The 26,414-nt window shown below is 34.1% G+C and overlaps 1 protein-coding gene across 5 annotated transcripts in view; it reads left to right on the top strand.

Annotated features, from left to right (window-relative positions):
• The window catches only part of Stam2 (signal transducing adaptor molecule 2), a 57,705-nt gene extending 33,401 nt beyond the window's left edge, over nt 1-24,304 (top strand). For 4 of the 5 annotated variants that reach the window (XM_048812263.1, XM_015479182.2, XM_048812264.1 and 1 more), the window contains 7 exons: nt 2,559-2,653; nt 5,558-5,637; nt 5,763-5,850; nt 6,788-6,842; nt 9,465-9,618; nt 10,423-10,592; nt 11,462-15,419. In XM_048812263.1, the coding sequence (XP_048668220.1) occupies nt 2,559-2,653; nt 5,558-5,637; nt 5,763-5,850; nt 6,788-6,842; nt 9,465-9,618; nt 10,423-10,592; nt 11,462-11,690 (871 nt within the window). In that variant the 3' untranslated portion in view covers nt 11,691-15,419. Of the gene's footprint in view, nt 1-2,558; nt 2,654-5,557; nt 5,638-5,762; nt 5,851-6,787; nt 6,843-9,464; nt 9,619-10,422; nt 10,593-11,461; nt 15,420-24,107 lie in introns of those variants that run through there. The other variant, XM_048812265.1, reaches the window with a different exon arrangement.
• The last annotated feature ends 2,110 nt before the right edge of the window (nt 24,305-26,414 follow it).

Genomic DNA, 26,414 nt, shown 5'->3' with positions numbered 1-26,414 from the left:
AATTATAAAATTCTTGGAAAGATAGAAAAGAATATAAGTATTCTTTATTATGTTTATATTTATAAAAGTACAATTGGAGAGAGACATGGTAAACCTTAATATTAGAAAGATTTAGTTTTTCTTATGTTATTGCATAAGTTTAGTACATATGCAGTTAAAATTCCTACAGAAATTTTTTCCAGAGTCCTTGAAAAATATTTTAATATAGATATAAACATGTGAAGATGTATAATAAATGAAAAAGAATAACAAGAGTATTTCCCTTGCCAGATATCAAGGTGTATTAATAGGCTTTAATAAACAAATATATAGTAGTTCCCTCTTATGAGGGATATGTTGCAAGCCTCCTCCAGTGGATGCTTGAAACAGGATGGTACTGAACCTTGTATATACTGTGTTTTTTCCTATACATACATTCTTACAAAAAAGTTTAACTTATAAATAAGGCATTGTAAGAGACTGAAAACAATACTAAAATACAACAATTAAAACAAAGTTATAAAAGTAGTAAAAATTATGTGAATATGGTCTCTCCAAATATATTGTATTATAGATCTTAGCAACCTCAGCATATAATTTTCTTCCTTTGCTTACTTAGAAGGTCAAGAACTTTGGCTGGTGATGTAGCTCAATGGTACAGTGCTTGCCTAGCATGAATTAGTCTCCAGCACTGGGGAAAAAAAAAAAAGAGCCACTTTTCACTTAAAGGATGCTTCTTTGCGACTTATTTGAATTGTACTAGCAGTACCATTCTTGTGCTTTGGGTCCATTATTTAATGAAATAAAGATTATTTGAACATGTACTATGGAACATAGCAGTCAATTTGATAACCAAGACAGTTGCTAAGTTTCTAACATCAGGGTAGCATATGTAGTGTGGATATGCTAGACAAAGGAATGGCTGACTTTTCAGGGCAGGATGGTGCACCTGAAAAACCTATGAATTTTAAAAACCTATGAATTATCTGCTTCTGGAATTTTCCATCTAATATTTTTGGGTCATGATTGACCTCAAGTAATCTGGAATCACAGACCAACACTGCAAATAAAGGAGGGACTACTTTGTGGACTATTATACAACAGAATGGAATACAGAAATAGGCTCATACACAGAAAGCTATTTTGATAGTGTGCTGTTTTTGTATCATAAGTTAGTAGAAAAAAAGTAATGGGCTATTCAGTAAGTTTTGCTGGAATGAATGACTCTTCTTTTGGTACAAAGAAGATAAAATTTGAGCTTCACACAGTACGTAAAATTTTGTTTCAGATAAAGGTGGGAAAGGGGTTAAAAAAAAGCCTAAAACTATTAGATAAAAAACTAAAACTATTAGATATTGGTTCAAGGGTAGATTACTAAATTTTATTACAGGGGGAAAAAAACCCACCATAGAATAAAGAACCATAAACATATACTTAAAGGAAATGATAGCCTTGAGAAGAAATCAGCTTGATTCAGAGAAATAGTTGCTATCCAGGATATGTAAGGAACCCTTACAGATCCATGAAAAAAAGATAACCCTGTGGAAGAAGAAAAATGGACAAAATATATAAATAAAAACATTTTACAGAAGAAGCCATCTCAAATAGTCACCAAACACAAGTGGAAATAAGTACAATGGAATATGATTTTCTCTCCTGATAGCAAGTGTAAACTTAAATATTTACCATATATGGGATTGGGGGGACAGTAATGGGAGGAAGAAGGTAAACTTCCACAACTACTATGGGGAACATTTGACAATGACTAATAAAATTGAAAATGCTTATATCTCATGGCCCAGCAAGTCCATTGTTGTCATTTTGTTTTGTATTTTGTTTTAAAGATACAGTCTCACTGTGTTGCTCAGGCTGGCCTCAAATTCCTGGGCTCAGGCTGTCTTCCACCTCTGCCTCTCCAGTAGTTGAGCACGAAAGGTGGACCCTATTATGTATGCCCAGCTTGCAAATCCATGCTTCAGTAAGCCTAGAAAAACTGTCGGATTGTGCCCTCTAATTCAGGATAATCATGACCCCAATCTTTATGTTGAAAGACTAGGAACAAATAAGTGTGCATTTATACAGAAATACAGCATGTTCTTATAATCAAACTTTAAAATAGATAAGCAAGTATTAGTATATAAAATTAAAAAGATCTATAAGCATTAGCTAGCTGTCTTCTATGTTTGTCAGTTCTGAGTGTAAATATATGCAAAAGAATGAAAAATAGACTGTCAGGAAGTTACATACCAGCTTTATGTTGATGGTGTGGTAAGAAGGATGTGAGGTTGGGACTTAGGGTCACTGATAGAGAGAACTTTATTGTTATCTGTGTTTTATGTTTTTTAAAAAGCCCAGTATGATATATGGCCAATTGCTAATTAGTTCTAAATTTAGAAATAAGGATATGTACATTTTTTTTATTTGTACCTTTTAATATCTTTTAAAAAGAACAACTTTTAAGTATAGCTGAATGTGAATTGATTTTCAAAATAGGATAAATTTGATTTTTTTTTAATCTCTCAACATTACAGTTTGAAAATGTTAAAGAAAAATGACATTTTTTTTCATTTTATTTTCAGTGATGCCAATTGGTGGAAAGGAGAAAATCACAGAGGAATAGGTCTTTTCCCATCTAATTTTGTAACAACTAATTTAAACATGGAGTCTGAGGCAGGTAAGTTAAATTTTAGAGAAGATTAAATCTACAAAGTTGTTTTGCTTAAATTTTTTGATTGGCATCTAATTTGTTTTCTGTCATTTATAGACATTATAATTTAACCTACTTCTTTAGGGATTAATTTAGACTCTTCTCATATTTTAAATCTCTGAGACTTAATATATTTAGTGACCATGTACATAAATATTTAAATCAACCTATAGTATAAGAGGCAGTTTGGTGTCTGTCCTTTACAAAGAATGTTGTTATTCTTTACTGAGACATAGTGAAAGGGATAACTGGGGGCGTAAGGGGGCATACCTTGTTGACAAGAGCCAAGTGTGATTACAAGAGTTAGATTTTAGACTTTACCTCACCTCAGTTTGATCCTAGAAAACTCAGGCAAGAATAAAGTAATGTAATGAAGTCACTGAAGTTCCCCAGTTCAGTTCTTCTGAACACCACTCCATTCTGTAGCCACACACTGGTCCCCCTCAGCCACTGTCAGCCATGTTGAGAAAGCATGCCATTTGTTATACAGGCAGGGAGGCAGGAGATCTCAGTTATTCAGAACAGCTCGTAATAATGCTAATTGTGATACCTAGAAGTAAAATAGTTAACAGATTTTGAACAGTAATTATTTTATCAACATTGTGCTAAATCTTTTGTGCTGTTTCACTTAATTCTAAAGATTCTGGGTGATAGATTGTGTGTTGCCCTGTTTACTGATAGGAATCTGAAGCAGAGGTGTAACGTGTCTAATAACTGATAGAGCCAGAATTCAAAACTTGACTTACTAAGGGATATATCAGTGCTTATCCTTACCAGTTCTAAAGAAAGAACTTAAAATGAAAGCTTTGTACATTGTGTGTACTATTATCTTTTTGTGTAGAGTGATGCATTCAGAAAAATCAAGTTCTGAGAGGTGGATACTCATTCATTTGAAGACTGGGTTCTTTGCCACTAGTTACTGTTTTATTCTTCTAGTCTGACTCTTTTTAGTAAACAGGAATATTGAACATTTTTTTAAATTAGATCTTTATAGTTATACATAGTAGTTGGATTTGAGGACATTTTTTAATTAAACAATACTTAAGGGATCCTATATAGTGATTTCCCCTTATCATGATCTGGAGAGATTGAACTACAATCTTGAAAGTAAAACACATTCTTGGTTTTCAGTATGTCCTTGTGTTATGCTGAGCTCTGTTCTTTAGGACATAATTGAAAGTTTGCCAGATACTTGAATTAAGCAATAACCATTAATTAAGATTTTAAAATCCTTTGGTTACACACATTTTTTGTTTGTGTTTTTGTGGTACTGGGGATTGAAGCCAGAACGTTATACATGCTGGACAAATGCTCTTCACTGAGCTACATCTCCAGTCCTTTTATTATATTTTTTTAAAATATTTTTTTAGTTGTCAATGGATCTTTTATCTATCTATATATTTATCTATTTATTTTTATGTAGTGCTAAGGATCGAACCCAGGGCCTCACACATACCAGGCAAGCACTCTACCACTGAGCCACAACTCCAGCCCTATTTTATTTTGAGACAGGGTTTCACTAAGTTGCCCAGACTGGCCCCAACAGTCTTCTGAGTAGCTGGGATTATAGGCCTGTGCCACCATGCCCAGTTGGTTATACAGATTTTTGTTGTAATTTTTTGTTTTATTAAAATTTAGAATATTCTGGCAACTTCCTTCCTTCCTTCCCTCCTTCCAATTGAATTCAGGGGCACTTTACCACTGAGCTAAGTCCCTGACCCTTTTTATCTTTTTAAAAATATTGATTATTTTTAAATTTATCTGTCTGTTTACTACTTTTGGGTACCAGGGATTGAACTTGGGGGCACTCAACCACTGAGCCACATCCCAAGCCTGATTCTGTATTTTATTTAGAGGTAGAGTCTCTTGAAGTTGCTTAGCACCTCACCATTGCTGAGGCTGGTTTTGAACTTGCGATCCTCCTGCCTCAGCCTCCTGAGCCATTGGGATTATAGGCGGGCGCAGTGGTGTTCCTGGCCCCCCTTTTTTAAAAAAATATTTATTTTTTAGTCATAGGTGGATATAATATTTTATTTTTTTATGTGGTGCTAAGGATCAAACCTAGTGCCTCACACATGCTAGGTGAGCACTCTACCTCTGAGCCACAACCCCAGCACTCCTGGCCTTTTTTAAAAACTTTTTTAAAACAGGGCCTTGCAATCCTCCTGCCTCAGTCTCCCTAGTTGCTGTGATTACAAGCATGCACCACCATGCCTGGCTTGTAAATTATCTTTTATCTGTCTTTTTATGAAAGAATATTTTGTTGAACTGGGAATGCAGTTTAGTGGTAAAGTGCTGACCTAGTATGCACAAGGCCCTGGGGTTGGAACCTAGCACCACACACACACAAAATATTTTTTCATTTTGTGTTGTTTCAACTATTATCAGAGTATCAAAATTAGGTTAAAATCAGGTCTTGTTTTGTTTATATAGGAAAAAACAGTTTTTCTTTGATAGAGGGGCACTATAGATATAACTATGAAATTAAGTATTAGGATAATAATCTACTCTCTTGTTTATTTAGTTACCCCATTGGTAACACTCAGTTTTTAGGAAAACACACACTAATAATGCTTATTTGCTTCCCTTAATGTAAGTTCCATAAGTACAGGATTCTTGTCTATTTTATCTACTATGTATAAATGCCTAAAATGATGCTTGGCACATAATAAGTGCTAAATTAATATTTATAATATGAATGTATATAATCACATTATGATATGAACATAAGTAATAACATTGATTATGAAATGGGATAACTAAAGAATTTTTAATTTTTTTCTTATGGATATCATAGGCCACTTCTAAATTAATGACTAGATATCAAAGTAAATGCTATAGAACTTAAAGTTTACTTTGTTTCCATTGCAGCTGTGGACAAATTGAATGTAATTGATGATGATGTGGAGGAAATTAAGAAATCAGAGCCCGAGCCTATTTATATTGATGAGGTAGAGTCCTTCTTTTGTTTCAATAGTTAAACTATCAAGACTTTTCAATTGTATTATCTTTGAGATTGCTTGGGAAGAGTAATTTTGTATTCACTGAAGTTAAAACTTCTTTGACTTTTTATTAGGATAAGATGGATAGAGCCCTGCAGGTACTCCAAAGTATAGATCCAGCAGATTCAAAACCAGATTCCCAAGACCTTTTGGATTTGGAAGGTACTTAGTGAATATTGAGATTACTTTAATAATGTTTATTATTTTAGCTACTCATAATATTATGAGTTTCTTCTGCCTTGAGATTAGAAATCCAAGGTGGAGAACAGACTAGTGCAGTAAAATAGTAAAAGTATCATTTGAAAGATGTTGCTGTTCCTTCATATCCTTTTTAAGAAGGAGATCTTGGTATTTCTGTAAGCCCATTGGTGAAATTGGAGTTTTGGTGTCCAAAGGACAGAATTAGAAATAAAAGCCTATTAAATTAATTTAACCAAAAAGTTTAAAAGTCTTAATTTAAAGGTGACTCTAAAGGTCCACATGTGCATGTTCAATGTTAACTTTGAAAGGTAGATATTTGATGCATGCTAATGTGTCCTTTAGTTTGTAAGTAAAGCAATTAAAACAATTTTTTTTCATGCTTTTCTAAAGTCTTTTGTGAGAAAAATGTCTATAATAAATGAATAAATCTTAAATCTTTTTATAGATGAAAAACTGATTATGGGTATAGAATATTTTATCTGTGTTTAGATTTGGAAATATATAAAATTTTTAAATTTTGAAATGCCTTAAATAAAAGTGTTCATATTTAATCTGCACATGGTAGTTACATATTTTATATTATAGCTTAAGTTTGTTTTATGTAGTTAATTTGTTTTCTAGATAACTTTTGGGGATGATTTCAAATGTCATAGTCTGTAAACTTAGTTAATAGGAACATGATGAGATTTTTATTTTAATTTTGATCTTGCCTTTGATTACATGATAGAAATATGTAATAGCAATGGTGCTGAATAGTATTAACAGTCAATCTTTTATAGTCCCTTTTCTAGCAAAAAGTTAATTCTCAGTGTATTATGGATGGTGTTGTATTTTTAAAAATTGTTGAAATTGGCTTAAACTGAAATTCTTACAGTTTTAAGCATTTTTGTATTTACAGATATCTGTCAACAGATGGGTCCAATGATAGATGAAAAACTTGAAGAGATTGATAGGTGAGATTTTTCATGCAAACAATGATAGGTTTACTTGTTTGGGCACGCTTAGAACTAGTGATAGTTTTGGGCAAACTGTATTATCTGTTGCAATTATTTTATAGACTCCAGAAGCTAATAGCAAGGAGGTGCTTTTCATTTTGGTAACAGTTTTTTTCATGGCAGTATGAATAGTATACATAAAATCCTGGACTCTTGTTCTTATCATTCCATTTTTTTACTTGGGCTGGAATTGAGGGGATATTGAGCAATGAAGAATAAAGTGAATAAAGAACAAGATGAACAGGAATCTTAGGCAAATATCATTAATATCATTATGTGAAACGTAGTTTCAAGTGAAATTTTCCTGATTTGGGAAGCTAATCCAAAGCAACAATTTTTTTCTTCTTTTTCTCTTCCTATGTTCCTGTGTTTCTGTTGTCCTTCTAATTTTGTTATCCCAGCTAGTTTTACTGTTCCTAGAAATAGCAGCAGCACTGGAGGATGGGCTATTAGAGTTGTAAGCTTTTAACTTGGTTCTGATATCTGTTATTCTTCCGAGTTTTCTCTCTGAAGTTAGAGGAAGAAGCTATAGTAGAGGAAAGGCAGGAGATTAGACCTTCTTATTCTATTGTCATCCTTTCTAGCCCTACACAAGCTAAGTGAACGGGCTACTGCTGAATTATATCTCTAGCCTTAGCCCCTCTTTATTGAAATGCTATGTAAACAACACAAGAAGAAAGGGATCAAGTGGGACCAAAGTGTGAAGGAGAACAGAAAGTACTTTACTTTTTTCCTGTCTCTACAGAGAAGTACCTTCAGCAAAGCTTTCCAGTCACTAAAAATTATAATCTTTGTTCCATGGAGCATTTTTCATAAATCTTTTGTGTTTTCTACAAAAGTTAAAAATAAATCCCTGTGACAGTTAATGACATGATGGTGACAGTTTCATCATATTTTTAGAGAAAGCAGTAAATATGTATTGCTTTGTTTCACTGCAAGGAGTTAATGGTTAGTGTATAATCAAATTGGAAAAGATTTAAAAGAAAAATGGTCAGCATGAAGTAGGTATGACTAGCAGTACAGTTACAAACTTTTCTGGAGCCTAAAAATAATTCACATCACCTTAAGAGAGAATTTTGGATAAACATGAAAACAACTCCAAAAATGTTTAGATAGGTAAGAGATATCTATTATCTGAACTGTTCTAAACTTGTACTATACTTCTGAAGTAATTTCTGTAGCCCTGATCTAGATGCTTCTTCATTCTTTTCCTGTGTATTCCATGTGTTACTTTTGTCTGCCTTTATTCACTAGTATTTCAGTTTGGTCTGTCCATCCTTCCTCAGGGGATATCTTTAGTCCCAGCTTTACCATAAAGCCTTTTTGGTCTACCGTAGCCCAGAATAATCTCTTCTAAATTCTTCTGTTTTCTACCTATTTCATGTAATTTTGCATTCAGTTATATGTTATGTCATTTGCTATTTTCTTAACCTGGTCTCCCTGATAGGTTGTGATTTATTTTCTGCTTTTTCTCTTTCTTTCAGTATAGTTTTGAGTATAGTTTAGTAAAAATTTGTTATTGATTCGAAGTTATATATCTCAGATCTTTAAAGGTGATTTCATACACACCTAATTTCTGTAGATTTAGGTGGTTTGTCACAGATACATCTGAAAGTAGTTTTTATACATTCATGCAACAGGAAACAAGCACTTTCTGTTTTTGTTGTTCAGAGGTAAATAGTATTATAAAGGAAAGGGCTTATAAATTTTGATAGAGCACAGACAGATCATTTACTTGGTTACTCTGTATCTTTTTGCCTGCCTGTGCTTCCTACCTTTTTCGGTTACATTGAAAGAACCACATCCAATAAACAGGCTTTTGGATGCTTTAAGCCAGATAAAAAGTGGCCATTTGACTTAAACTTGGAAATTGCAAAAAAAAAAAAAAAAAAAAAGTTGTTTATTATTCCCAAGGGAACAGACAAAATTGTACCAAGTCAGAAGGGAAGGATTTGCTGTGGAGTTCCTTGAACAAATGTGAAAATGCTCTTATTTGGATTTGTTATTTCACAATAAGGTGCCTGGTTTCACCTAATTTCTCAAAATCAACCAATAGATAAGAACAGTAGAGATCTCCATGCATATACATTGCTTTTATTTGTATTTTCAAGAGTAATTTTTTATTTAAATAATTTTTTCAGTTGATCTTTTTACCATATAAGCAAATAAAAGGTGATTTTTATTTTTTAAATAAGAGTTTGCTCTCATTTTAGTCATATTGTACTTCACAGGGGCTGTGGGTCTTTATAATTCCCTCCACTCAGGAACTTTTTCTTTATAATTAAATTTTCAACATAAACCTGTAATATATTAAACTAAATTCTTCTAGTACCAGAATTATGAATTGATTGCATTTTATGATATGTGGAAAGGATATTATGAAGTTATATTAGCCTGGCTACTACAAGAATTAAATAATTTTTCTTCCCGGTTTCTCATTGTGAATATTCTTTCATTGTATATGAAAAGAACCTTTTAAAATATGAATAAAGAGTGTGCTAAATTTAAAAAATAATTTACATTGCTAAATATATACCTAAAATGAGAAGAGTATGAAAATACTTTTCTCTTCTGTATCAGGAAGCATTCAGAATTGTCTGAATTGAATGTAAAAGTCCTGGAAGCTCTGGAACTATATAACAAATTGGTGAATGAAGCACCAGTATATTCAGTCTATTCAAAACTCCATCCTCCAGCACATTATCCATCTACATCAGCTGGGGTTCCAGTGCAGGTGAGCATGTTTTCTGAGAACATGGTTTTGAATTTTAAAAAAATGTTTTGAAATATTGAAATTTCTGTGGTCCCTGAATAAAATTATAAAACCAGTCTTTGTTTCTAGAAATATTGGCTGAACATTAATGTTCACCAGGACAAATTAGTTACTGATAATGTCACAAAAACACTTAGTTCAATTTTATCATGAATGAAAACAGTATTAAATATATAGGGGGTATTCTGGTTCTTCATGTGCTTTTGTAAGAATAAAACATAAAAATCTTTAAATATAAATCCTTTGTAAGTATAAACTACACATCCTTTGATTTAGGATCTGGTGTACCAAAGGTTCTCTGCGTGAGGTACTAGTGCTGTTGTTGCTATTCAGCAAGAAGATTGAACATTTCTTTAAAAATCTTTTTTCAAGATTTCTTTGACGTATAATTATAACAGCACTTAGTTAATGAACTTTTGGTCTCAGAACATATTTATTTTTTGTTAGTGCATGACTTAAATTGTTAAAAAATTCATGCATAATAAAAATATGATACAGGTCTATGAGATGTAGGTGCCATAAGCTATCTGTAAACAGCATCTTTTTGCAATACTTCTCACTCTTTTTTGTGCTTGCCAGATAACATGAATACTTATATCAGTATCCCCATTCTGAAGGCTTTTTCAAATTTTAGCTAGTTAACCAATCAAAATGATCTTGAATGAACAAATTTTATGTTAATTTATGAAAACTAGTATGTAAAAGAGTGTGTGAAGGAGATGTTTGGGATAGCAGTGAAGTCAACTTTTTCTTTTTGGTTAATAGACGTATCCAGTTCAATCACATGGTGGAAACTACGTAGGTCAAAACATTCACCAAGTAACTGTTGCCCAAAACTACAGCCTGGGAACAGATCATATTGGTTCGCTGAGATCTCTGCCTCCAAGTGTAAATTCCTCAGTAACAACACAGCCTGCTCAAACTCCATATTTAAGGTAAGTTTTGAGAGCCATCTTAATTTTCCACAGACTTTTAAAATCAGAATATACTGACCCTACACTTTGTAATAATAGTTCCAATTTTTACTTTTAAAATGAAATCATAATGTGGGTGTGGTGGTGCATACTGTAATCCCAGCTAGTTGGGAGGCTGAGTCAGGAGGATCACAAGTTCAAGGCCAGCCTGGGCAACTTAAGGAGACCCTGTATCAAAACGGGCTGAGGATATAGCTCAATGATAGTGCTCTCCTAGGTTCAATCCCTAGTACCATACACGCACACACATAAAATTATATAGAAATGCCCATTCATAGTCCCATGAACTGAAATGGTGCTACCCTTAACTTTGCTACTCATACTGTGATGGTTGCCTAGATATAAGCCTACAGTTTAGTTCCCTAGAACAAAATAAAGCTAACTGTCCTTTGTGAGGACTAAGCCTTTGTTGTGCTTTAGCACTGTACTATAATCCACCTAGTGAAATAGTCCCAGTGCTGTGTTGGAAAATGGGGAAGGGAGAATATGGGCTGGAAAATATACATTGAACCAACTCTGTCCTCATTGGAGTTGGCCACAGTCAGAACAGCATCTTCTCAGTTTTTAAATGTTTTTGGTGAGAGATTTTCAAGAAAGCAAATTAAATAAGATTTATACTTTTATATTATCTTGCTTTTTGAGCACTCTTCTCTTCTTACCAAATATAAAAATTATATACAGTATTTGGTAGTTGGAGTGATTAAATTATAACCAGAACAGCAGAGCTACATAAAGATTGAAAAGTCAATTTTTGTCATGATGATTGATCCTGACCATAATCTAGATAATGTAAAGTAAATATGATTTTCTTCTTTAAATTTTGTTTGTAGCACTGGACAAGACACTATTTCCAGTCCTCCTTATATGAACCAGAACTCTAACCTTCAGTCAGCTACTGGTACAGCTGCTTACTCACAGCAGATGGGGATGTCTGTGGATATGTCATCTTACCAGAACACTACTTCCAATATGCCGCATCTGGCAGGCTTTCCCATGGCAGTCCCAGCTCAGTCGGTTGCACAGCGGCAAACAAACTATCATCAGCAACCTCTCCTTTAGAGAAAAACCAAGCATTTTTGTGGAAACCTTCATAAGTGTCACTTGTGATTCTAATCTGAAAATATTAAAAGGAAACTTTTTCCTTCTGAACTCAAAAGGACAATGAGTAAATAAAAGCACAAAACCTAAGTTACTCTAAAGGCCATAAAAGTTTTTTTCAGACCAGTTTGTTTGAAGTCAGAGGCAGCTTAAAGATGCTCCCAGTTAGTTTTGTCATACTTTCAAATGTCTTTCCGTGAATCTGGACACCCAATAAGTAGCTTTATGACACTAAACAGTATGAGATAAAAGTGTAAAAATTTTACTTTAAAGAAACCATTGTTACCATTGTTTATCCGCAAAATGTCTTAATGAGAGAATTGAAGACCTTTAAATATTTTTTGTCTGCATTTTTTTTTTTTTTTTTTTTACCATTTCCCACACACTGTTGTATTAAAAGGCGAGGGAACATCTTTTTTTGTATAAGCATTTCGTTTGCCAACATGCTTCCTTTTGGCTCCTTAAATTGCAGTTGTGTTTGCAGTACTGTCAGTTTTGCTCTCAGTTTTATGTTGAGTAATAATTAGCATATAATTGTCTACAGAAACAAGAGCGATTTGGAAGGAACAAAAATGTTTTCTGTTATTAATAGCAAAAACCATGTAAATGCAGATGTGTGAGAAAGCACTTAGCCATTTCCCTGCTCATGCCCATAGTGGGCTAAAGAATTTCCATTCCCTGAGGAAAAACATTTTCTTCTCTACAAGCATCTTTATATTTAAAATTGTCACTAATGACCTTATCAAATCACTTTGGTCATTGTCTAATGCAATATGATCCATTTATTTTACTTTCTGTGTTGTGATATGCAGAGATTCTGCGTTTCTTTTTTATGGATTATACCTGACTTTGAGCCATGAGACATACCTAATAATTTGATGTGATATAAACCAAGCATGGATGATAAATGAGTTTTTATTGAAGTCTTGTTATTGTAAAAGAAGTGATTCAAATACCACTGCTAAGATGTCATCGTGTCAAGCTATTGAAAAATATCATCTTTACTTTCACAAGTAATTCTGAACCTTTGGAATAATAGCAGGTGATGATTTGATAGAACAATGGATTGATAGACAGTTCAGTCAGTTTTTCTGAAGCCCATGTTTTAAAAATTAGTTTATAGCTAATAGATTCCACATAATGTAGAAGTTGGTAGAAAACCAATAAGGATTTTTTTCTCTCTTCAAAATTTGCACACTACTTTATTATCTACCAACTTTTTACATAGTATAATATTGAAAATGCATATACTTATAGATAAATGATATTTAGACTGGGAAAAATAATGGACATAAGTTGAATATTTAAAAAGTTAAAACTTTTTTGCATGGATTCTAGATTTCTATATTGGTTTTTTAAAGAAAATAATCTTTCTACTAAGAATCCATTTGAAAACAGACTACAAATTTTGTCATTTATCTATTTACAGTAATTTTATTGTAAGGATGTACCTTTTTCGAAGATACTTTGTTCCAGAACAAAATACTGTATATAATACTTGGTCTACATTTTAAAAGGAAAACAAGCAGTATTTGAAAACTTAGTTTTTGTTGTATTATTTCTAATCAGGTATCAAAAGAAAGTTTTAACCTTCCACACCATTTTTACTTTTTCATTTAGTATTTTCCTTTCAGATAAATTCAGCTATATACTTATAAAAAATATTCTAAAATGGCACCTTCCTTTTTTTTAATTGCTTTTTTTAGTTGTAGATGGATACAATATCTTTATTTTGTTTATTTATTTTTTTATGTAGTGCTGAGGATCAAACCCAGTACCTCACACATGCTAGGCGAGTGCTGTACCAGTGAGCCATAACCCCAGCCCCTAAAATGGCACCTTACTTTTTAGAAACAAATTATTTGTTCTTTAAGAAAGAAAACAAAATGTAAAAAACATCCAAAGCTGCTTTTGGTAATTCAAGTTAGTATTTGCATATATATAGAGAAAAAATTTTACATTTTTCTTCCAAACTGTATTTAATAAATTAATTTTAATGTTTGTGTAAATATACTATATTTAATTGTGTCAAATTGGAAAAGTTTAGTTCATCATAAGCCTTTGAGCCAGTATAAATACTGCACACCCACTAAATTGGAATTGACCAATTCAGCTAATGTAGTTTTGGAATAATAAAATATATGACATGTATATAAATGGTGTATATTGGCATTAATCTGTGAACATTTATATATGTAAAAATTTATTCCTCTTAAAAATAATTTTATTTTTGCCATTATAAGGAGTTTTGTGTTGCAGGTTGATAGTATAAAAATTATGTTAAATTTGAATTGACCTGACTCTTACTATTAATAAGAATGGCAAGGTTGTTCTTTTCTTTCCATAATTTTATGGATTATATTTATTTTAAGACATTTATAACTAAATGTTTTTGCCAAAGGAATGGTCTAACTTGAGATTTCTACATTGGGTTCACACTTACTGTTTTAATATCAAAAATTTTAAAAATAACTTCTTTTTCATATGAAATCTTAGTACCTTAGAAAGAATTCCTGCAAATTTATAATGGAATTGATTTTAATGTAGAAAAATGCCAGTGGTATTAAAATACATGAAGTGGGATATGTTCATATAGTTTGAAAAATGTACAGCCAACCAATATTGCCTAATTTGTGGAACTTTATGTAGAAAATTACCTGAACATTAAATAATATATAATATCATTCATTTGAAATTATTTACAGGTACATTGTCATTTTGTACTATTTTGAGTGGAGATCCTTTCTCAAAATAAAATACAAAGGTCTGGGGTAGTAGTTCAGTGGTAGAATGCCCCTAGGTTCAATCCCTAAGTACTGCAAAAATAAAAATAAAAAAATAAATAAATAATGTGGTTGGGTTGGAGATGTAGCTCAGTGGTAGAGCATGTGCACATCCCTGAGATTGATCGCCAGTGCTATAAATAAATAAATAGGCTTGTGAATTAAAAAAAAATTATATATATATATATATATATATATTAGGGTTTCTTGAATTCCAGGAGAGGATCTATTGAATTCTCAATATTATGAGAAAGCTGAAGTTATTTTTAAAAATTTTAAATTATAAATGACATAGCACTGATTTATCATTTGTTTATATCAAAAGGTAGTTTTATTTACATCAGTTTCAGTAAGTAAAAGGAGGACTCATTTAATTTTTATTTGATTTAGTTTTCTTTTGAAGATTCAAAGTTTATTTTAAAAAATTTTCCCCAGAGATGAAATTATTCTAATTTTATCAAGCTAAATTTGAATTTGGAAGTTTTTTTTTTTTTTAAACTTACTGGGTCTAAAAGAAATATGCTGCTGCTTACATAGTATAAAAAAATGAATAGTAGCCCTCTCAGATTTATGTCTACCTGGAATGTCAGAATATAACCTTATTTGGAAACAGTCTGTGTAGATGCAATTAGTTAAGGATCTTGGGTAGAAATCATTCTGGATTTAGAGTGGCCTCTAAATCCAATGCTGAGGTCCTTAAGAGAAGACCCAGTGAACAAGGTCATGTGAAATGGGGGCAGAAGTTGCAACTATGCTGCCACAAAGCAAGGACTGACTAAGATCACCAGAGTATGCAAGAGGGAAAGGATTCTTCCCTAGAGCCTGCAGAAGGAACATGGCCTACCTAGCACTTCAATTTCAGACTCCTGGTCTTCAGAACTGTGAGAAAATAAACTTTGACCATTAAGCCTCCAAGTGTATGGTACTTTGTTACGCAATCTTAGGAGACTAACACACATGGCTAAAAATGTGCAAAGAATTCTGAGTATCAAACACGTGGAACTTGTAGTTTGCCTAAAATCAGCCCAAGAGTTCTGAGAAAAATATATAGTCTAGTAACAGGTTCTTTTTTGTTGTTGTTGTTGTTTGTTTTTTGGTACCAGGGATTAAACTCAGGGGCATTCAACCACTGAGCCACATCCCCAGCCATTTTTTAAAAATATATTTTAGTTGTCAATGGATCTTTATTTATATGTGGTTCTGAGAATCGAACCCAGTGCCTCACACATACTAGGCAAGTGCTCTGCCACTGAGCCACAACGCCACCCCACACCCAGCCATTTTTTGTCTCACTGAGTTGCTTAAAGCCTTGCTTTTGCTGAGGCTGGCTTTGAACTTGCAGTCCTCCTGCCTCAGCCTCCTGAACTGCTGGGATTACAGGTGTCCGCCACCACACCTAGCCAGTAGCATTCTTTTGATTTTTGCTAAAACAATGAAATTGCTTGGATAGATGAAGCTAAGACTCCTGTAAATTCCATAATTCCATTTTACTGTTTTTGTTTTTGTTTTTTTTTTTTGATACCAGGGATTGAACTCAAGGGCACTCAACCGTTGAGCCACATCCCCACTCTATTTTAAATTTTATTTTGATATAGGGTCTCACTGAGTTGCTTAGGCCTTCCCTAAGTTGCTGAAGGTGGCTTTGAACTTGTGATCCTCTTGCCTCGGCCTGCTGAGCTGCTGAGATTACAGGTGTATGCCACTGCATCCTGCTCCATTTTACGGATTCTTAATCCCATGCCTACATTTCAGGAATATATTTCTTTGTGCTAGAAGTGTTTATGAGGTTACAATTTTTTTTCCCATTTACTGTCCACTCCTCTGCCCCTCTTGATTAATGGATATTTAATGATGGGGAAAATCTTAAAAGGTGAACAGAAAAACAGATAAGAAAAAAAAATTGGTTGGATATTCCCCTACAAAGAATGAAGATTTGGTTTTGTTCTTATTTATACCATTTACTATTCTAATGGGGAAAATAAAGGCTTTCCAATACTTTCAAAGCAGGAAAGTCATCTTTACTGATTACATTTTGGTCTACATAACAAAATTAACCACTTTAAAGTAAACAATTTCATGGCTTTTATAATTCTGTACAATTGTCACCTCTAGTTCAAAAACTAGACCTTTTTGTGTCTGGATTCTTTGACTTTAATGACGTTGTCTTGTACTTAGCATAATGTTTTTGCTGTTCATTTCTATTATAGTGTGTTTACTAGGATTTTATTTCTTTTCATGGCATAGTAATATCCATTTTACGTATATACCACAGTTTATCTGTTCACCTATTGAATATTTGAGCTATTTCTACTTTTTGACTATTGTGAACAGTACTATGAATATGTAGATTTGAGTAACAATTTCCAGTTCTTTTGGATATATACCTAAAAATGAAAGTGCTGAATCATATATTAATCCTACATATGACCTTTTGAGGAACTGCTGAATTTTTCCTCAGCTGAACCATTTTACATTTCTGTTAATAATTAACGAGAGTTCCACTTTCTTCACCTTCTTTTGCCATACATCACTGTGAGATGGGTGGGGTCCCAAATGGTTTACTGGGTAGAAAATGCCTTCAGATATGAGAATAGTAATGCATGGAAGAGCAAAATAGTGGATATATCTATTTAATTTGTACATTATAGTGCAATTAGCTCTGTCACACAGGTAGATTGGGGAATCCAGAGCTTGTTGAGATAAATAGATGGGCTCATTCTGAGAATTGATGTGGCTCTCATACAGATTGAGTTAAACATTGCAGCAATGGAAACGAGAAAGCTTCCAGTGTACAGTTTTACAAGCAGAAAAGAGCTAAATTCAGGGTTGCTGTGAGGAAGAAGTAGGTGACATCAAGATCAGAGTAGTGGAGTTGAAGACTTGTGGACTGGGAGCCCAGGCAAAACCTGGTTTCTGCATGAGCCAAGATTGCTGAGAAAAAGTCCAGCCTGAGCTCCAGGTTCTGTTATATTTTGGATGAGGGCCAAATGCTTTAGAATCAACATACATTATGTATTGGGGATTGAACCCAGGGCCTCATGCATGCTGGACAAACATCCTACCTCTGAACCTTCTTGCCATACTTCTTGGCAATCTTTCTAACCTCTTCTACTCTCACATATGCTAGACTATAACCACCAACTCAAAATTCCTCAGGAGTCAATTTTTCTTTTTCGTACCTATTTGACCCTGTTATATTTTTTTTTCTGACTGAAATACTTTTGTCCATCTGATTATCAAATGTCATCCCAAATTTCACTAGCTCCCAAACCATGCTGTGCTTCTGAAGAATCTTGTAACATTTGTCATGTGCATTGGAATGAGCTGTTTATAAATCTGTCTGTGTGGCAGGTGCTACAGTTTGGCTCATTCAACATGTGTTTCCAACCATCTTCTTATTTAGATTGCTCTATATGAAAGTCAGTAAACAATATAATTGTACTTCCCTTCCTAAAATCCATTGCAGTCAGGGTTGGCCACATGACACGGCTTTGGCCAATAAGATTTAGGTCAGAGCACAGCCATATCAATGTTTATAGCAGCACAATTCACAATAGCTAAACTGTGGAACCAACCTAGATGCCCTTCAATAGATGAGTGGATAAAAAATTGTGGCATATATACACAGTGGAATGTTATTCAGCAATAAAAGAGAATAAAATCATGGCATTTGCAGGTAAATGGATGGAGTCAGAGAAGATAATGCTAAGTGAAGTTAGCCAATCCTAAAAAAAAACAAATGCCGAATGTTTTCTCTAATATAAGGAGGCTGATTCATAGTGGGGTAGGGAGGGGGAGCATGGGAGGAATAGACGAACTCTAAGATAGGGCAGAGGGGTGGGAAGGGAGGGGGCATGGGATTAGAAAATAATGGTGGAATGTGATGGACATTATTATCCAAAGTACATGTATGAAGACATAAATTGGTGTGAATATACTTTGTATACAACCAGATATGAAAAATTGTGCTCTATATGTGTAATAAGAATTGTAATGCATTCTGTTGTCATATATAAATAAAAAATTAATTAAAAGAAAAAAATGTTTAGGTCAGAGGTTTTGGGGAGAACATTCTGGGAGGAAAGAAAAAACTTTTGAAAGAAGAAGAGGCTGTTCTGACCAAAAGGAAAAAGAAAACAAAAACAAGTCTATCAATTTATGTCACTCAGGTACAATTTTATGGTGAGCATGTTGTCTCTATTGCTCTTAAGAGTTCTTCTCAGCATATTATTCTGCTCTTGTCTCTGTTCTCTGTAGGGGACCTCAGTTTTGGATTCAATTCTTGGGATCTCTATTGCTATTATGTGAATGGTAGGATGTTAGTGATCATTAGTATAAGGGCTCTTTGTAAAAAAGTCAAAAAACTTTTCTTTAAATTTTAAAGAAGTATGTTGTATACATCTTATAGCTGGCTATCAGTTTGGTATCTTATTGTCAAGTATGTTTTTCAATCTGTTTTTATCCATCCTATCAATAAATGTTAATGATAAAACATGTTTATAAAAAAAAAAAAGTCTTTTCACTTCTTTTGGCTTAGAAAGCAGATTCAGTGCCAGGAGATTTAGTACTGTGAATATGAGTGAGAAAGTATGATGATTTAGGAAGATTGAAGGTACCGGTTTCCTTAATTTTTTTTTTTTTTTAGTTTTTTTATATTCAGTGCTGAAAATCGAACCTAGTGCCTCAAACATGCTAGGCAAGCACTCTCTCACTGAGCCACAACCCCAGCCCCTGTTTCCTTAATATTTTTAAGTGGCTATACCAGTTCTAGATTGTCTTCTTCTGGGTTTCACATGTGGAAGAAAGTAAAATTTTTATCTGTTAACCTTATTTGTCTAAACTGTTACTGGATAGGGTTTTGCTTTTTCTATCTGAAAGCATTACTATCTAGAACTTAGAGCTATGTTTTATTCATTGTTTTCCCAGGGACTAGCATAGGCACATAAAACTTGTATAGAATGAAGAATGAAAATGGATCTAACAGAAAGCTGCATGGAACTTCACAGTGCCTGGTATTCAATAAACTTGAGTTTTCTTTGACCTTTTCTTAACCGTGTGATTGTTTATCATCATTCCATTTTAACATTTCTGAAATCTGAGAATTTACTGTAGTATTTCATTTTATTTTCTTAAGGCTATTTAACTTGATACATCTTAAAATCCAAGTTGACTTAGAAATGGAGGAATATGGCATCATTTTAACTACTGAGAGACAAAGGGACCTTGGGGCCCAGTTGATAAGTGTTAAGAAGTCCAATGATTCATTTTGTTTTGTTTTAAAAACATCTCTCTCTAGAATATTTTGTTGAAGGTCCCTCAAGTAGAATTTGTCTGATGTTTTTCTCATGGTTAGAGTTGGGTTGTGGGATTGGAAGAAGATCACATAGGTAAAATGCCATTCTTACCACGTTATATCAAGGGCATATACTATCTTCTCCCCAACTCTTTTTTTGTGTATTTGGGGATTGAACCCAGGTCCTTAAACATGCTAGGCACGTGCCATACCACTGAGCCACTCCCAGCCCAAGAGTGCATACTATCACCCTGACATACTGTTGATGTTAATCTTGATCACCTAGTAAAGGACACTGTTTGTCAGTTTTCCCCATGTTTCTCTTTCCATCCTGTACTCTGGAAGGCAGTTACTATGCAAAGCCCACACTTAACAGGGTAAGAGTTATGCTTCCCTCACTTGAAGGTGAAGTAGCTACATAAATTATTTGGAATTCTGCAGTGAAGATTTGTCTCCTTTATTTATTTTACTACTTTTATTATTATGGATTTATTTTATACTTTGAGTTATATTTCAATTCTACTTTGTTTTATTGCTCAAATTGTTCTAGTGTTGGCCACTGGGAGATCTTTTAATTTGTTCCTGTGTCCCTTTGACATGTCTCCATCATTGTGGTTTTGTTTTTTGTTTTTAAAGCACTTCTTTTCTTTCTAGAACCATAAAGTGCTTCAGATTCATTTCATGAATTTCCTGTCCCAGTCCTAGAATCAGCTATTTCTCTAAGGTCCCTTGGGCAGTTTTATTAGCATATGGTATTAGAAACCAAGATTTTGAGGTGGCCTTGGTGTCAGATACCTGTAATCCCAACTACTGGGAAGGCTGAGGTGGAAGATTCCAAGTTCCAGGCTAGCCTGGGTAACTTAGTGAAACCCTGCCCCAAAATAAAAAGGCTGGGAATGTAGGTTGATGTAGAGCACTTGCCTACAATGAATAAGGCCCTAGATTTGATCTCCAGTACCACTAAAAAAGAAAAAAAAAAAAAAAAAACCAAGATTTTGATACTATATGTATTTATTGCTACTAGGTATTATTGCTTCCAGTCCCTTAGCTGAAAACAGGAAAATATATAAGTGTGTATTAACCCAAATAAGTACAATATATCTATAAATGTCTTTTTTGTTTATAACCAAACCATCTGTACCTATGTTAAAGACCCGAGTTCATAAAAATGTCTCTGATTCTCATCCATTACCACATGAAATCTTTCTAATCATTTTCCCATGCTTATCTATAATCTACTCTAACAGCAGAAAACCTGGCTCCTATTATTTGCCATTCCTTTACTGAATTTTCCAATTCCAGAATATATGTATTGTGATTTCAGAATTGTTAGTCCATACTCTTCAGAAATAGCTTTTACAGTAGCAGTACTACTCACTTTAGCCTACACACTCCACTCACTTCCAGAGTTCTTGAGGCCAGCACTGTTTTCCTTTATGCCCTTCAGTGATGTCATATCTTGTATTTGTACTACAGATATATATGCACACATATACATAATACCCACACATATACATAATACACATATATATGTATACATACATACATATTTGGTGGGGGGAGTCACTCTGAATTATATCCTGGAACCTCCCACTTTCCTACATGATTTTTTAAAATTTGTATACATCAAGGTTCACTGTCCTTTAAAATTTTAGAGTTGGACTGTGCATAACATCATTATTAATAGTGTTAAGCAGAATAGTTTCATCACCCTAAAATATCCCCTGTGCTTCACCTACTCAACTTTTCATCTTTATCACTTCCTCCAGAACCAGTGATCTATTAATAGCTCTGCCTTTTTTGGGCTCATAGAAATCTAATAGTAGAATATATAGTTCAGACTGGCTTCTGTCACTTAGCAATATTCATTTATGTTTTTTTTAGAGCTTGTTAGCTGAATAGGATTCCATTGTATGGTTATACCAGTTTGTTTATCTATTCAACCTACTGAAGGATGTTTTGGTTGCTTCCAGTTTGGGGCTATTACATATAAAACCATATAAACATTTGCCTGCTGGTTTTTGAGTGGACATAGTTTTTATATTAGTTGAGTAAATATTTAAGTGCCCAGTTGTTGGATTGCATGGTAAGATGGTTTAGCTTATTAAGAAACTGCTAAACCAAGCTGGTGTGGTGGTACATGCCGGTAGTCTTACTTACTTGGGAGGCTGAGGCAGAAGGATCACAGATTCAAAGATAGGTGAAGAAGGGGAAGGGAAAGGGGAAGGAGAAGGGGGAGAGGGAGGGGGAAGAAGAAGAAAGAAAGAAAGAAACTGACAAACTTGTCTTCTGAAGTGGGTATACATTCTTTTTTTTTTTAAGCTCTCTTTTTTTTTTTAACATTTATTTTTTAGGTGTAGATGGACACAACACAATGCCTTTATTTTTATGTGGTGCTGAAGATCGAACCCAGGTCCCACCCGTGCTAGGCGAGCACTCTACTGCTGAGCCACAATCCCAGCCCCTATACTTTCTTTTTAGCATTCTCATCAGTAGTGAATAGAGTTCCTGTTACTTACAAGCATTTGGTAGTGTCAGTTTTTCTTTTTTAAGCCGTTCTGATAGATATGTATTAGTGGTATTATATTATTGTTTTAATTAGCATCTAATAATAAATGATGTTGAGCATCTTTTATATGCTTATTTGTTATCTATATGGCTTCTCTGAATTCTGACTTCTCTGGTAGGATGTCTATTCAAAATTTTTGTCATTTTAATTAGGTTGTTTATTTTTTTATTCCTGAGTTTTGAGAATTGCTTATATGTTTTATTTACAAGTTCTTTATCAGATTTGTGTCCAGCAAAATTTTTTTTCTCCTAGTATTTAGTATGTCTTTTCATTTTCTTAACAAGGTTTTTCACAAAGCCTTAAAATCTTTAAAATTAAAATCTTTCACAGATTTTACTTTTAATTAAGCCCAACATATCAATTTTTAATTTCTTGGGTTATGCTTTATGTGGTGGTATATTTCAAACTTCATGATCATAGGGAATGAGAAAGGAGCTGGATGGGAGGTTAGAGGGAAGGGGAAGAGAAGTTACAAAGGAGGGTGGACATGATCAAGGCATAATATATGCATATGTGGAAATGTCACAGCAAAACCCATTAATTTGTACAATTAATATGTGTTAATAAGATAATTAAAAGTAAAACCTCATCACCAACAAAGATTTTCTCCAGAAGTTTTTAAATTTTCCATTTACACGTAGGCCTACAATCCATTTTAAGGTCTTTGTGTGTGTGTGTGTGTGTGTGCGCGCGCGTGCGCGTGTGTGTATGACACTGGGAATTGAACCAGGGGTGCTCTAACACTGAATGAAATTTCCAGCCCTTTTAATTTTTTTAAAATTTTTTGAAACAGAGTCTCACCAAATTGCTGAGGCTAGCTTAAATTTGCAGTCCTCCTGCCTCAGCCTCCCAAGTCATTGGAATTATAGGCATGTTCTTCCATACTGTGCCTAGCTTGTGTTGTTATTTTTTTTTAAAGATCTTAAGATTTAAAAAATAATAATTTATTAACATATAATTCACATGTCTTACAGTTTACCCAATTGAAGTATACAATTCATTGGGGTTTCTTTTTGTTAGTTTTGTTTTTTGAGATGGGGTCTTGATAAGTTGCCCAGGCTGGTCTTGAACCCCTGGGATCATGTGATCCTCCCACCTCAGCCTACCTAGTGGCTAGGACAATAAGTGTCGCTACTATGTCCTGCTAATCCAGTGGTATTTAATATATGTACAAATGTGTGCAACCATCACTATGCTCATTTTTAGAGCCTTCATATATAACAAAAGCCTTGGGGCTGAGGTTGTGACTCAGTGGTAGAGTGCTCTCCCAGCATGCGTGAGACACTGGGTTTGATCCTCAACACCACATACAAAATAAATAAACAGAACAAAGGTATTCTGTCCATCTACAACTTAAAAATAAATTCTTTTAAAAAAGCCTTAAATTTTAGCTATCACCTTTAGTATCCTCTGAGCCTCCCAACCCTAAGTCACCCCTAACCTATTTTCTATCTCTATAGATTTGCCTATTCTGAACATTTCAGATAAAGGTGATCACACTATGTGACTTGTGGAATACAGTGGAATTGCTGGGTCATATAACTTATTTAAAACCATTCAAGTAAATCTCAGACTTTTTTCAAAGTGGCTATACCATTTTATATTCCCTTAAGCTGTATATTATGATTCTAATTTCTATACATTCCCACCAACACTTGTTATTGCCTGACATTATCCTAGTTGGTGTAAAGTGGTAATTAGCTGTCTCAGCTTTTTTTTTTTTTTTTTTGCAGGTATAACAGAATACTAGAGACTGGTAATTTATAATGAAGAGTAATTTATTTTCTCACAGTTCTGGAAGCTGGAAAGTCCAAGATCAAGGTGCTAGCCTCTGGTGAGGGCCTTCTTGCTGTGTTGTAACATAGCAGAAGGAAGAAGGGCCACAAGAGAACAAAAGGCAATGGATTTTTAGACATGACATCAAAAACAAAAGAAAAAACATAAAAAACAAAAAGAAAAAAATAAGCAAACTGGACTTCATTAAAATTTAAAACTTTGGGCTGGAGTTGTAGCTCAGTGGTAGAGTACTTGCCTAGCACATGTGAGGCACTGGGTTTGATCCTCAACACGACATAAAAATAAAGAAATAAAATAAAGATTTTTTTTATTCAAAACTTTTGTGCTTCAAAGGATACTATCAATAATTGGAAAATAACCCACAGAATAAGAAAACAAATTTTTTAAATGGGCAGAGGATATGAATAGGTATTTTTTTCCAAAGAAGACAAGAAGCATGTAAAAAAAAGATTCAATGTTATTGGTCATCTTGAAAATGCAAATAAACCACAATAAGCTACTACAGTGGTTTGAATGTCCCCTCTAAAACTCATGTTGACATTTAATTGCCATTCTAACATTATTAAGAGACAGAATCTTTCAAAGCTGATTACACCATAAGGGTTCTATACTCTTGGGTGGAATTGGTGATACCATAAAAGGGTGGCATCATTCCTCATGCTGCAGAGCAATTATGGATTGTTTTGACAACTCAGACTGTGGGCAGCAGAAAATCAGAAAATTCAAATTCCAGTGCCCACATAATAATTCATTCTGTATATATTGATTTTCAACTATGAAAATGCCTCAGAACTAAAAAGGATTGGGTTGACAGTAACTAAAGTAGGGAGTTCTGCATTATTAGATACATCCTCACCCATAAAACTTATGGCGTATCTAATATATGTAAGGTGTAGAAATGAAGAGAAAGAGCTGAAAATATTTTTGGAAATTTGACTTTCAGAGATAGATAGATAGATAGATAGATAGATAAACCAAGGCAGCCTATGCCAAGTGCCCAGAGAATAAATGCTTCAGTTTGAACTATCCAGAACTGTAATGGTCTAGGCAGATTTCTATAAAGGAAGAGTGAGCTGAGTGAGGTTTGGAGAAGGATATGATTCAGTGTGTGTGTGTGTGTGTGTGTGTGTGTGTGTGTAGGTGAATGGAGGGTATATTCCAAGGAGGCATTCTAAGGCAGAGTTGCTGAAGTGGGGTTGTGTTTGGTATGTTTGGGTAATAGCAATCTGTAGACCTGCCTTCTTGCTGGAAGGTTGGTATAGAGAGTTCAGTTTGGAGCCATGAAGTGGTAGGTGACCAGAAATGCCAAGAGACTTGGTCGATGGACTTTTAGAGAGGCAAAAGAGATTTTAGAAATTGGCTTTGTTTGTAGTGTGGATGGAATGAGTGTGTGTGTGTGTGTATGTGTGTGTGTGTATACACATGAGTTCATACATGTGGCTGGCAGTGAAGACCCTGGAGGCAAGGAGATTGATTAGTTAAAAGGCTGTTAGAAAAAGTCTGAAATAAGTGAAGTCGTTAGGAGTGGAAAGAAGGGTTTTGTGGATGTTAAAAATGTAACCAGGACTTTAATAAGGCCAATCAATTGTTAAAACAAACATGGCAATTGTTTCCTCAAATAAATAAAATACTAGAATGCCAGGTGAGTTGGGCTAACTTAGCTGGTTCAAATACTATATATATTTTAATGGATTCCTCCTGCTGAAACTATAGTTAAATGGAGTCTCTAATTTTGTGTTCCCTCCCCTAATACTTAAAATTCTTTCTTTCTACAATCCCTTGCTTTTAATTTCATCTCAAATTCATCTTCAGCACGGATTTGCGGGAAACCAAGGTTTGCAATGCAAAGGTTGTGTATGGTTTCAGAGAGTTTCCTCCCTTGAAAACAGCTATCAGCGTACAAATATGGGAGGCACGTGGCCAACTCCTGCTTTTTAGCAGGTTTAATGTGACCTTCAAAACTCCTTAGGACACGCTGGTCTTTAGCGGGGCTGCATCTCCCGTCAGACCTGGGTTGGCAGGGTCTCCCACCCGAGCCTGGCTGTGTGTGACTCGCGGTTATGGGACTAGAGTTGCCAAAACAATACAAAAACATGGACAAAAGGTAAACCACAAAATCTTGTGCCCTACCACAGTGGGCACAGGAGTGAAATCTCTGAGGGAAGGTTCGACCCTTGCTCTTTTAAATTTCTAGTGCAGGGACACCACACACAGAGACACACTCTCTCTGCTTGGTTCCCCCC

Source organism: Marmota marmota, unplaced genomic scaffold (genome assembly GCF_001458135.2).
Source record: "Marmota marmota marmota unplaced genomic scaffold, marMar, whole genome shotgun sequence".
In the NCBI taxonomy this organism is placed as follows: Eukaryota; Metazoa; Chordata; class Mammalia; order Rodentia; family Sciuridae; genus Marmota; species Marmota marmota.
The sequence above is the reverse complement of the archived record's forward strand: the minus strand, read 5'-3'. Positions and strand labels throughout refer to the sequence as shown.